This window comes from Heterodontus francisci, chromosome 13 (assembly GCF_036365525.1).
Source record: "Heterodontus francisci isolate sHetFra1 chromosome 13, sHetFra1.hap1, whole genome shotgun sequence".
In the NCBI taxonomy this organism is placed as follows: domain Eukaryota; kingdom Metazoa; phylum Chordata; class Chondrichthyes; order Heterodontiformes; family Heterodontidae; genus Heterodontus; species Heterodontus francisci.
In genome coordinates this window covers 2,003,238-2,016,106 of record NC_090383.1, presented here as the reverse complement: position 1 = coordinate 2,016,106, position 12,869 = coordinate 2,003,238, and the positions used below count along the sequence as shown (strand labels likewise).

The 12,869-nt window shown below is 48.6% G+C and overlaps 1 protein-coding gene across 5 annotated transcripts in view; it reads right to left on the bottom strand.

The window, feature by feature from the left end:
* ehbp1 (EH domain binding protein 1) overlaps nucleotides 1-12,869 on the bottom strand; it is a 438,779-nt gene that overhangs the window by 98,584 nt on the left and 327,326 nt on the right. For 4 of the 5 annotated variants that reach the window (XM_068044229.1, XM_068044225.1, XM_068044226.1 and 1 more), the window contains 2 exons: nucleotides 2,724-2,871; nucleotides 71-172 (listed from right to left, as the gene is read on the bottom strand). In XM_068044229.1, the coding sequence (XP_067900330.1) occupies nucleotides 71-172; nucleotides 2,724-2,871 (250 nt within the window). The remainder of the gene's footprint in view (nucleotides 1-70; nucleotides 173-2,723; nucleotides 2,872-12,869) is intronic. The other variant, XM_068044227.1, reaches the window with a different exon arrangement.

Sequence of the window (12,869 nt, the reverse complement as noted above, 5' to 3'; positions counted from 1 at the left end):
GGAAAAGTTCATGCAAGCACCAACAATTGTATTTTATGCAAGTCAAACAGCACAACATAATTAGAATTACCGAAAGAATTAAGTTCAGTTTCAATGTTAGTATGTTCCTCTCCACCTCTCAAAATAGAGATTTCAGCACCTTCCTCATTAGTATCTACCCCAACAATATCATCTGTAGGAACAAGAAAATCAGCAAAAGCAATCATATTATATTGCATAATTGAACACAACATTAGTCATTAATGAACATTTCCATGCAAGTCCATGCAAAAATGTGAGACAGTATTGTAGTAAAAATTGTTAGTTTATTACTCAAATTTACTTTTAAAACATCTGTAAAGACCCACAATACATACATAATTGGTGTTTGCACGGCATTACATGTGTGGCACCAATGAAAAGCATGGGTATATCAGTAGGTTGGTATCAACAGAAACATCTGCAGGTGGTACAAAATCTAGCTTTAAAGTTCGATAAAGTGCAGAGGCAGCCGACTGTATGGCTTTAAAAATGTTAATGTTAGCAAAAAGCAGATTCTTCCCTCACCTCTTTTCTGTTATTAAAAATGTCATCAGCAGTTGGAAGTAAATGAGTAAGGCTTTGTGCATGCTTAAAGTGCTTATATATTGCAGGCCAGGCCTCAGGGGAAGGGTCTAAGTGCTTTGCTTTCCTGCATTTACTTACCAATTGTGCAGCCAATCTCTCTCTCAATTGACTGGCAGGTGGCTTCTGATAATTTGCATAAGTGCAGACTAGCTGTGACAATATGGCCAGAGCAGATGCAGGAAATACGAGTGTCAGAAGTCAGTACATAGTGATGCCATAGGACAGGGAATCACTGGGTGCTGATGTGCGATGATATCAGATGTTGATGGCATTACTTCCAGGAATGTAATGCTACCATTGCCTAGCATATTTACTGGTCCAAAGAAATCTGGTAGCAGTCAGGAAGACTCACTTGGGAAAAAGGGCCAGTGGTCAAACAACAATCTAGTAGGCTTAGCTCTTAATTGCCGCCAGCTATGTGAGACCCATGTTGGTACAAGAACATTTTGGATAGTTTAAACAGTGTGTGAATGGGTAATACAATTGCAGCAACTTTGAGATAGAAACTCTTCAGGTACTGCACTGCTTGAAACAGTATACTGATAAGATGAAGCAAAGAAAAATAACTTGGATTTGTTTATTTAGAGCCTTATCATGCACTCAGGATGTCCTGAAATAACTGAATTAGGAAAATCCCAGTTTAAGCCCGTCTGGGTTAATTTCTTCCTCTATCTGGGGAGGCGATGGTGTCATGGTAGTGTCACTGAACTAGCAATCCAGAGCCCAGGCTAATACTTTGGGGACATGGGCTCAAATCCCATCACACACTCCTGATCTTTGCCACATCGCAGAAGGGGGTGGGTAAAGCAGAGGTCTTCTTGTGGTCGGCTCCTGGGCCTGGCTAAGATGGCAATTCACAGGTCCAGGATGAGCTAGGGTCACTTTACAGTCTACAGGCCCAATCTACAGTTTCAAGCTGAGGCCTGAGCTGGGGAGGGGTGATTGCAAAAAATAAAAAAGGACTCGCATTTATATAGCGCCTTTCACGACCACTGGATGTCCCAAAGCACTTTACAGCCAATGAAGTACTTTTGAAGTGTAATCACTTTTGTAATGCAGGAAATGTGGCAGCCAATTTGCACACAGTAAGCTCCCACAAAGAGCAATTTGATAATGAACAGATAATTGGTTCTTGTGATGTTGATTGAGGGATAAATATTGGCCAGGTCACCAGGAAAAATGCCCCTCCTCTACTTCAAAGTAATGCCTTTGGATCTTTTACATCCACCCGAGCAGGTAGATGGGACCTCAGTTTAATGTCTCATCCAAAAGACAGCAACATGCGACTCTCATTACTGTACTAGAGTGCCAGCTTGATTTCTGTGCTCAAGGCCTGGAATGGGGCTTGAACCCAGAGCCTTGTGATTCCGAGGCGAGTGTGCTACCAACTGAGCCACGGCTGACAACCATGACAATCCTTGTTGGACACATTCCTGGATGGTTAGCAACCCTAGTCAAGCAAAACCTGCCAGGAACTGGATCCTGGGCCAGAAGAGACTCAGAAGGTAAGTTTAAAATGTTCTTTTGCAGATTTCTTTTTGGGGCTAGAGTGCTCCTCCAGGTGTCACAACAAAGCCTTAGCCCTCCCTTGCACTGGGGTCCTTCCCAATTGAGGACAGACCCAGCCCCCTTCAGCCTGATCAAGGCCAGACTCACCCACTCCCCTCCCTCATATTATGGCCAGACACCCACCAATTGCTGATACTCACCCACACCACTAACCCCCCTCCCATCCACAATTGCGGCCAAATACCCCACTAACTGCAGGGGCACCGTTCCTTGGCAGTGGCCTCCTGACACAAATCCTAGTTGCTGCTGGCTGGTCAGGCTGTCAATTCCATCAGCTGTTGGCCTGAAGTCTCCAGCAGATTATTTAATTATGAAGATTGGCAGGGCCTCCAGGTTATGACCTTGCTGAGTTTTCCCTGTGCTCTTCCCAACCTCCCCAATAATATTGGGGGCAGGAGGGGGGGGGGGGGGCAATGTTTTAATTCCTTTATTAGTTGTACCTCCATGCTGACTAGTAACTATTGCACTGACATTTCATTAAAGGGTAAATTAATTTACAATAAAAATACTGATACGCAAGTAAGAAGTTGCTCTTAACTTTCACTAACCTCCAGCTGCCTTTGATCTTCCTCTCAACTTTTCTGTAGTCAGTTCATTGTAGCTGGGAAAATCAGACATCTTAACGCCAGATCGAGCTTCTGCAATTAGCTGACGAGCTCTCTCTCTCAACTGGCGACGTCGCTCTTCATCTTGGTGCTAGAAGATATTGAATAGCTGCCATCACAGCAATTGACAAAAATGCAATTTCATTGCAAAATTGATCATCATGATAGCAAACACGATGCTTCAGACAACACAATCAACAATTCTTCCTGTGGAGTAGATATATTCTATTTTAACCTGAAATTGTTCAAAATGAAGATGAAGTAAAAATATTATACTTAAATGTTACTAAACCAAAACCCGCTAATCCAACATGTATTTTAATACATAGAGGCAAACTGGTAACACAGCAACATCCATCCATTGCAGCATCATGAAAAAACATTCCAGTGTGCTACATCTATGCAAAACACTTTTTTCTACAATTTAAATTCTTCACCTAATCAATCCAAAATTAATGTGTTCACACCAATAAAAGCATTCTTGAAACAATCCTACAAGGTACCCAAGAGGGTGTGGAGTTGACTGGTCCTCTCTGGGAACACGATCTTCATTTATGACAATGCGCTGGAAGATTAATTTAGAACTGTAGTATAATTGAAACAATTTAATAAAATATTATTTTATTAGAAAACCAAAGTGTGTGCCACTGTAGGCAAATTATACTTAACATTTATATTTAGACCAATACCTACTGCAGTATGTAACAAGTTGTGGGGTAAATAAGAACATATATGAAGAATGTTATACATATTCAGTATTATGAGACATCACTGATTTTTGTTTTGCTTTTTGAACATGCCATTTGTTGTCCTTCCCTATTTAGATTGTTGTATGGACATTCAAGGTCATAGAGTCGTATGCTACTTGATAACATTGTAACTGAAAAGGGGGAGACAGGGATTGGTGCATGACATTTATATACATGTGTGTGTGCGCGCGCACAGGCAGGATCTGTGAAGAGAGAAACAGAATTAACATTTCAGGTTGTGACCTTTCATCAGAAGCTGAAATGTTAATTCTGCTTCTCTCTCCACAGATTCTACCTGACCTGAGTATTTCCAGCATTTTCCATTTTTGTTTCAGATTTCAAGGTTCTGCAGTATTTTGCTTGTGTGTATATATTTATATATTTTTGTGTGTGTATATATACATAATACATATATACAAAATGACTCCACAAAAACTGTGTTCCTGCATAATACATTTCGCTAGATGTCATTTCTGTTTTTAAACCTAAATTCTTGAATGTGTAGTAGCACAGTCCCAGCCATTTGTAACTTTTCAGTTAAGATCTGAAACAAACACAGAAAACATTGGAAATACTCATCTTTTAGATTAAGACCATTCCTTAGAACTCTTGAGTTCTGAGGGAAGGTCTGAATCCAAAATGTTAGCTTGTCCTTTCTCTTTACATGTGCTGACTGACTTGTAACATATTTCCAGAATTTCTTGTGTTTATTATTCTCCATAGAATGCACTTAAAGTCATACGTATGCACATGGCACAAAATGTTCAATTATTCTCAGTTGTAGTATTGAGACTGTTTTTGGTGTAAAGGTCTCTAGTGAATAAATATAGATTTACAAGGCAAAAGAATGAAGTTTGTTTCTCAAAAAAGGACTTTAATGATTTATTGAACAATCTGGTATGAATTTATTATAATTAATCTATAAATATATTTCTATCCTGAAAACAGCTACTTCATGATGTAGAAATTATTTAATTTCTCATGCAGCCAATCTGTCAAATTGTTCAGCAAATGAACGTTGAAGCTTAAACTGTATAAAGTATAGGATTAGATCCTATTGTGGATATAAAGGCGGCATTTGGTCTGCCTTAGCTAATCTATCCAGAAAAATTTCACAACTCTCCCCCCTCTATCCACAACATAGCATTCAACTTTGCTTAAATGGTTTCAACTTCTATTCTGCTGCACTATATGGGAACTCCACATGTTGATCGCTCCATGAAAAATTTCCAAGCAGTAACTTTAAATTTGTTTTTGCTAGTTTGAATCCTTCTTCCTCTATCAAATTTAATTTGCAGTAGTGCTCCAGGTTTACTGTTTCCTTATCATTTACACCTCGACAAGGCCCCACTCAGTCACATACGTCGGTGACTGGAAAGTCTGTTTCTCCAATCTTACCCCATAATTCAATCCTGTGATTAAAACGAACAATCTGTAGTTCTCTGCAATGTTATTTTGCACCTGGGTAAGCAGATTTAGATATGATACTCAAGGTATGGTTTGACCAGAATACGAGATATAGTTTAAGCACAACTCCCTTTGATGTGTACTCTAGTGTGTTGGTTAGAGTTTGTTGACTGGACCTGTTGAATATCAGTCTACAAACACTTTTAGATTTTACCCATAGCTGTTTCATCATCAATCATGGAGTACATATGGCACCCAGTTTTGTTTTTCCTGTGTGTACCTCACACTTGTCCATATCAAATTTCACACTTGGGTATTTCACACACTTATGTATTGTTTTGCAAGGCCTTGGTTGCATTCCCTCCTCACATTCAACTGTCCTTTCAGTTTGATATGATACGCAAATTTGATCTGTTTATATTGACATCAAGTTGTTAATATAAGTTAGGAATAACTGGTCCAAAACTGACCCTCAAGAACCTCCACTCAGCATTTCCTCCAGGTCCAATAAATATCCACTCTCTGCTGTACTCCAGATAATTTTGTAACCATTTCCAGGTTTCCCCATGTTTCCTGTTGGTTTAAGTTCAAGTACAAGCCTTTTGCATGGGCCTTTCTCAAAGACTTTATGGAAATTCAGGTACCCACAGGGTAGCATTTTCTACAGTCCGTCTGGGATTCAAAAAGTAGGAATTTCCCCTTCTGAACAGGTGTCGACCACCATACACTAGCTTACTATATGGGAAAGTCCTGATTAATTTGATAACTTAACACAATGGTGAGGTGACCACTGGCCTGCCTGGGTTTATTCAGTTACTCTTTATGGAAATGAGCACTGCACTAAATTATAAACTTCAGTAAGAACTGTTTTATTTGGAATAGATCTACAGTATGAAACAACAAGAAATATCTCCCACAAAATGAATCTAAACTCCAGCATTAAAATGATTAGGAGCCTAATCTTAATTCCCTAGAAAACACAAAAAAAGGATTTCCTTTTAAAGTGATTGATCAGACAAGTCGGGAAAATTAGATAGTTGAAAGAAAATAATCATCATCAAGAAACATTGAGCAGAATAGTCTTCCAGCAAAATGAGTTGGGTAAATTCTGGTTAAAACTTAGAATTTGAATCAATTAAAAATGCCGCTAAAAAGCAAGAACACCAAAGGGATGCTCAATAGGTTTGTTCTTGCTGCTCACACACACACGTTTAAAGTGTGGGTGAATAACTGAACTGCATCAATACGGGGAAGGGAGCTGCAGGAAAGAACGACATGGACATAGGGCAGGGAGAATGAAGAGTGAATGGAGAAAGAAATGGAGTATTGAGCGGTGGGAAACCAGAGCGTGCAAGGTGGAAGCAGCACCTGTGAAGCAGTGAAGTGGGGTGGGTCAGCGCCCACAAAGCAGTGACGGGCAGGACGGTGGGTCAGCGCCCGCGAGGAGGAGCGGGATGGAGGGTGCGTCAGCGCCCGCGAGGAGGGGCGGGAAGGAGGGTGAGTCAGCACCCACAAAGCAGTGACGGACGGGATGGTGGGTCAGCGCCCGCGAGGAGGGGCAGGATGGAGGGTGGGTTTGCGCCTGCGAGACAGTGAGAGGATGTGGGGAAGGGTCAGTGTCCACGAGACAGTGAGGGGATGTGGGGAAGGGTTAGTGCCCGCGAGGCAGTGAGAGGATGTGGGGAAGGGTCAGTGCCCGCGAGGCAGTGAGAGGATGTGGGGAAGGGTGAGTGCCCGCGAGACAGAGAGGATGTGGGGAAGGGTCAGTGCCCGCGAGGCAGTGAGAGGATGTGGGGAAGGGTCAGTGCCCGCGAGGCAGTGAGAGGATGTGGGGAAGGGTCAGTGCCCGCGAGACAGTGAGGGGATGTGGGGAAGGGTCAGTGCCCGCGAGACAGTGAGAGGATGTGGGGAAGGGTCAGAGCCCGCGAGACAGTGAGAGGATGTGGGGAAGGGTCAGTGCCCGCGAGACAGTGAGAGGATGTGAGGAAGGGTCAGTGCCTGCGAGACAGTGACAGGATGTGGGGAAGGGTCAGTGCCCGCGAGACAGTGAGGGGACGTGGGGAAGGGTTAGTGCCCGCGAGACAGTGAGAGGACGTGGGGAAGGGTCAGTGCCCGCGAGACAGTGAGGGGACGTGGGGAAGGGTTAGTGCCCGCAAGACAGTGAGAGGACGTGGGGAAGGGTCAGTGCCCGCGAGACAGTGAGAGGATGTGGGGAAGGGTCAGTGCCCGCGAGACAGAGAGAGGATGTGGGGAAGGGTCAGTGCCCGCGAGACAGTGAGGGGATGTGTGGAATGGTCAGCGCCCGCGAGACAGAGAGGATGTGGGGAAGGGTCAGTGCCCGCGAGATGGTGTTTGTGGGGGGGGGGGGGTGTTGTCAGAGAGGGCAAAGCTGGACAGAGGGCCTCTGTAAATCTGTCCTGCTCTAATTGTATTTTTTTGTTTGTGGGAATACAGTAGGAGAGGAAGGTGGTGAGGAAATAAGCGGAAAGAAGTGGGCGGAGCAGTGAATATATATTTAAAGTAGAGGCTCCATTACATCTGCCCATGCTGGCTCAGCTCTCCCCCACTCTCACTCCCTTTTGCCTGAAGACTACACATGGGCTTCACTCTGCCTCTGCACCAGCACTTTGACCAGCAATATATTAAAACTGCTCCAGATAAAGGCACCTCATATCCATTTCATACTTGAATTGCATCACAATTTTTAAAGAACACTATTTCTGTCATGGCTGGCTATCATGCCAGTTTCACATTTACCCTATAAGAAATTTACCATGATATTTAACTTTCAGCACCACCAAGCCTGGGCCGGCAACACGGTACAGTTGACTCCAGGGTGGGAAGGTGAGCATCGTCACCAGGCAAGCAGGAGGCCAGTGGCTCCTGCAGGACAGGGACGCGAAATATCCTGCGAGCAGGCAATAATTGCCAATGAACCAATGAGCACAGAGGACGAAGGGGAATATGACTCTCAGGGCTGGTGCTTGTCCATGCTTCATCTCAAGTCAACGCCTCTGATGCTGCAAGCACATTTTATTTGGCTATTATTTACCAGCCACCATCACCACGTACTCCCCTATATCCCCAAAGCTGCTGAGTCCCCCGGCTACCAGCACAGGTCACTGGCGATGCTCTGCCTGCCCACTCGGGCCATCCTGTGCCTGGGCCCTTGTCTTCTCCACAAAACTAGTTTCAAAGCAGTTTTAATGCCATGTACACTGGAAAAGACTAAAATGCAAATAACTGCCCTACTCTTCTGATCAGACTGGTGGGATAGACAGAGGAATGGGGGTGAGGACAAGTGGAGGGGTGGGAGTAGAGGGGGGGGGTCTAGAAGGGGACGGTGTCGAGGGGAGGGGGGGGTCGAGGAGAGCGGGGGGGGGTCGAGGAGAGCGGTGGGGTCGAGGAGAGCGGTGGGGTCGAGGAGAGCGGGGGGGGTCGAGGAGAGCGGGGGGGGTCGAGGAGAGCGGGGGGGGTCGAGGAGAGCGGTGGGGGGTCGAGGAGAGCGGTGGGGGGTCGAGGAGAGCGGTGGGGGGTCGAGGAGAGCGGGGGGGGTCGAGGAGAGCGGTGGGGGGTCGAGGAGAGCGGGGGGGGGTCGAGGAGAGCGGGGGGGGGGTCGAGGAGAGCGGGGGGGGGGTCGAGGAGAGCGGGGGGGGTCGAGGAGAGCGGGGGGGGTCGAGGAGAGCGGGGGGGGTCGAGGAGAGCGGGGGGGGTCGAGGAGAGCGGGGGGGGTCGAGGAGAGCGGGGGGGGTCGAGGAGAGCGGGGGGGGTCGAGGAGAGCGGGGGGGGTCGAGGAGAGCGGGGGGGGTCGAGGAGAGCGGGGGGGGGGGTCGAGGAGAGCGGGGGGGGTCGAGGAGAGCGGCGGGTCGAGGAGAGGGGCGGGTCGAGGAGAGGGGCGGGTCGAGGAGGGGGGCGAGGGGAGTAGGAGGGGGGCGAGGGGAGTAGGAGGGGGGCGAGGGGAGTAGGAGGGGGGCGAGGGGAGTAGGAGGGGGGCGAGGGGAGTAGGAGGGGGGCGAGGGGAGTAGGAGGGGGGCGAGGGGAGTAGGAGGGGGGCGAGGGGAGTAGGAGGGGGGCGAGGGGAGTAGGAGGGGGGCGAGGGGAGTAGGAGGGGGGTGAGGGGAGTAGGAGGGGGGCGAGGGGAGTAGGAGGGGGGGGCGAGGGGAGTAGGGGGGGGGCGAGGGGAGTAGGAGGGGGGGGCGAGGGGAGTAGGAGGGGGGGGCGAGGGGAGTAGGAGGGGGGGGCGAGGGGAGTAGGAGGGGGGGGCGAGGGGAGTAGGAGGGGGGGGCGAGGGGAGTAGGAGGGGGGGGCGAGGGGAGTAGGAGGGGGGGGCGAGGGGAGTAGGAGGGGGGGGTGAGGGGAGTAGAAGGGGGCCAGGTGAGTAGAGGGGGGGCGAGGGGAGTAGGAGGGGGCCAGGTGAGTAGAAGGGGGCCAGGTGAGTAGAGGGGGGCCAGGTGAGGAGGAGGGGGGCCAGGTGAGGAGGAGGGGGGCCAGGTGAGGAGGAGGGGGGCCAGGTGAGGAGGAGGGGGGCCAGGTGAGGAGGAGGGGGGCCAGGTGAGGAGGAGGGGGGCCAGGTGAGGAGGAGGGGGGCCAGGTGAGGAGGAGGGGGGCCAGGTGAGGAGGAGGGGGCCAGGTGAGGAGGAGGGGGCCAGGTGAGGAGGAGGGGGCGAAGTGAAGAGGAGGGGGCGAAGTGGAGGGGGCGAAGTGAGGAGGAGTGGACGAAGTGAGGAGGAGTGGACGAAGTGAGGAGGAGTGGACGAAGTGAGGAGGAGTGGACGAAGTGAGGAGGAGTGGACGAAGTGAGGAGGAGTGGGCGAAGTGAAGAGGAGGGGGCGAAGTGAAGAGGAGGGGGCGAAGTGAAGAGGAGGGGGCGAAGTGAAGGGGAGGGGGCGAAGTGGAGGGGGCGAAGTGAGGAGGAGGGGACGAAGTGAGGAGGAGGGGACGAAGTGAGGAGGAGTGGACGAAGTGAGGAGGAGGGGACGAAGTGAGGAGGAGGGGACGAAGTGAGGAGGAGGGGGCGAGGTGAGGAGGAGGGGGCGAGGTGAGGAGGAGGGGGCGAGGTGAGGAGGAGGGGGCGAGGTGAGGAGGAGGGGGCGAGGTGAGGAGGAGGGGGCGAGGTGAGGAGGTGTGGGCGAGGTGAGGAGGAGGGGGCGAGGTGAGGAGGTGTGGGCGAGGTGAGGAGGAGGGGGCGAGGTGAGGAGGAGGGGGCGAGGTGAGGAGGAGGGGGCGAGGTGAGGAGGAGGGGGCGAGGTGAGGAGGAGGGGGCGAGGTGAGGAGGAGGGGGCGAGGTGAGGAGGAGGGGGCGAGGTGAGGAGGAGGGGGCGAGGTGAGGAGGAGTGGGCGAGGTGAGGAGGAGGGGGGCGAGGTGAGGAGGAGGGGGCGAGGTGTGGAGGAGGGGCGAGGTGTGGAGGAGGGGGCGAGGTGAGGAGGAGGGGGCGAGGTGAGGAGGAGGGGGCGAGGTGAGGAGGAGGGGGCGAGGTGAGGAGGAGGGGGCGAGGTGAGGAGGAGGGGGCGAGGTGAGGAGGAGGGGGCGAGGTGTGGAGGAGGGGGCGAGGTGAGGAGGAGGGGGCGAGGTGTGGAGGAGGGGGCGAGGTGTGGAGGAGGGGGCGAGGTGTGGAGGAGGGGGCGAGGTGTGGAGGAGGGGGCGAGGTGAGGAGGGGACGAGGTGAGGAGGAGGGGGCGAGGTGAGGAGGAGGGGGCGAGGTGTGGAGGAGGGGGCGAGGTGTGGAGGAGGGGGCGAGGTGTGGGGACCAGGCGAGGAGATTCAAATCTGTCAGCAGTATTAGGAATAATACTTTTTTCTGATTTATATTTGGAATTATGACCAAAGGGATTTATTTTTTTCAAGCAAAGATATCAAATACTCTTTAAAAATAAAGTGCATTTTCTAATGGATTTAAGATAGTACAGAATTGGTGTCGCGAGGAGGGGGAGGGCACAGCAGATTGAGGTGGACAGGCGGTGGGCTGAGGAGGGAGCGGAGGGGCAAGGGGAACAGCGAGAGAGATGAATGAAGATGGTGTGAAAGGCAAAGGAAAAAAATTTGGGAGGGTATCGGAGAGCAGATGATGGGAGGGGGACAGGAAGTGAAAGGAATGGGATGAGAGGGAGGGGATAGCAATCTAGCCACTGATGATTGTAGGCCACTGGAACTCATAGCCTGCAGCCTTCAGCAGTTCCTGGCCCTGCCACACCACATCTTCTCATCTGAGAGAGAGAGGGAGAGAGAGAAAACCACAAGAGTAGTCAAAGGCAGAAAGACCAACATAAAGATGGCAGATAGCTAAGAAACAGGCTGTTTGTGATCAGTACAGAGGAAACTGTCCACACGCATAAAATATATTAAATATATACACAGACACATTAGGGTATCTCAGTGAGTTGGAGGATACATGTGCCAAAGCCCAGGCAAAGCAAACACTGAGGGACATGAAAGGAAGCTACAAGGTGAATGCATGAGTGCCAGAAGCATTAAAAATAAAGTGCTGGAATTAGCAGCTGTTGTGACAGTAGGGAAATACATTGTGCCGGGAATATCAAACATTAATTTAACATTCAGTGGTACAGAGTATTCAGACAGCACAGAAGTGGAGATGGTGTAGCTAGTTCTGTCAGGGACAACTAGGGAAGTGAATGAAGTGGATCCTATGAGAAGGGTGTATTTAAGCCACATAATCAACTAATCCAGATGTGAAAACAATTCAAGTAGGAATATTCTGCTCTATAAAAGATAATGAGGGTATTGAGAAAAAGAAAGTTAATTTAATGAGAAATTTCAATCAAGCAACGTTGGTAAATATATTACACGACTGCTTTATAACTGTGGCTAAAGGAAGCCATAAAAAGCAGCGTTCATCTTGACCTAGTCTTCATTAATGCCCAAACAATATACATGAATTGGAAGCTGTAGCACCCTTGGGGTACAGCAACCATAGAAGCACAAAATTCACCATGGTATATCTGAATCCCAGATCCAAAGGCCAGGACATGGGTGCATAATTTAAACAGGACTAAATTCACAAAAATGAGCGAAGAACTAAAGCACATGAATTGGAGGAGGAGAATGTTAGTCAACATTTCAGTAGAAGACTACTGGAACACTTTTAAAGGATTACTGTTGAATATGCAGGCGAAATACAAATTCAGTCTCAGTAGGCTCAGACTAAACGTGACCCTCAATGGATTAACAAGCAAATTAAAAGGGACATAAAACGGAAAAATGACCTTTACAAATCTTGCAGGTAGAAAGCTGAGCAGGTTCACTGGGATGAATACAGCAACATGCAGAAACATGTCAAAAGGTTGATCATAAGGGCAAAGAGAGACCTAAAAAAGCAAAGCTGCAGAGGGAAAATATAATAGTAAAAAATTCTCAATACTACAATGACAAGAAGACTATCAGAAGTGAGAATATTAAAAGATGTAAACAGGTTTGAAACAGGAGATGAGCAGCAAATAGTAAATATTGTAAAGAACAAACCAATTGGCATTTCACGACCTCATAATATCCCAAAGTGCTTCATAGACAATGAAATATTTTGTCTAGTTACTACTATAATGTAGGGGATAATGGCAACCAATTTGTGCACAGCAAACTCCCACAAACAGTAATGAGATAAATAATTAAATTGCTTTAGTGGTGCTGGTTGAGGCATGAACGTTAGCCACGACACCAGGAGAAATCTTCGAATAGTGCAATGGGATTTTTTACATCCACTTGAGGGGGCAGATGGAGCCTCAGTTTCATGTCTCATCTGAAAGATGACACCATCGACAGTGCAACATTAGCCCAATATTGTACTGGAGTTTCAGCCTCGATTATGTGCACAACTCTTGAACCCTCAATCCTCTGACTCAGAGACGAGAGCGCCATTACTGAGTCAAAACTGATACCCTGAATGAGTATTTCATATTTTCCCTTGTGAATAATTTGAAG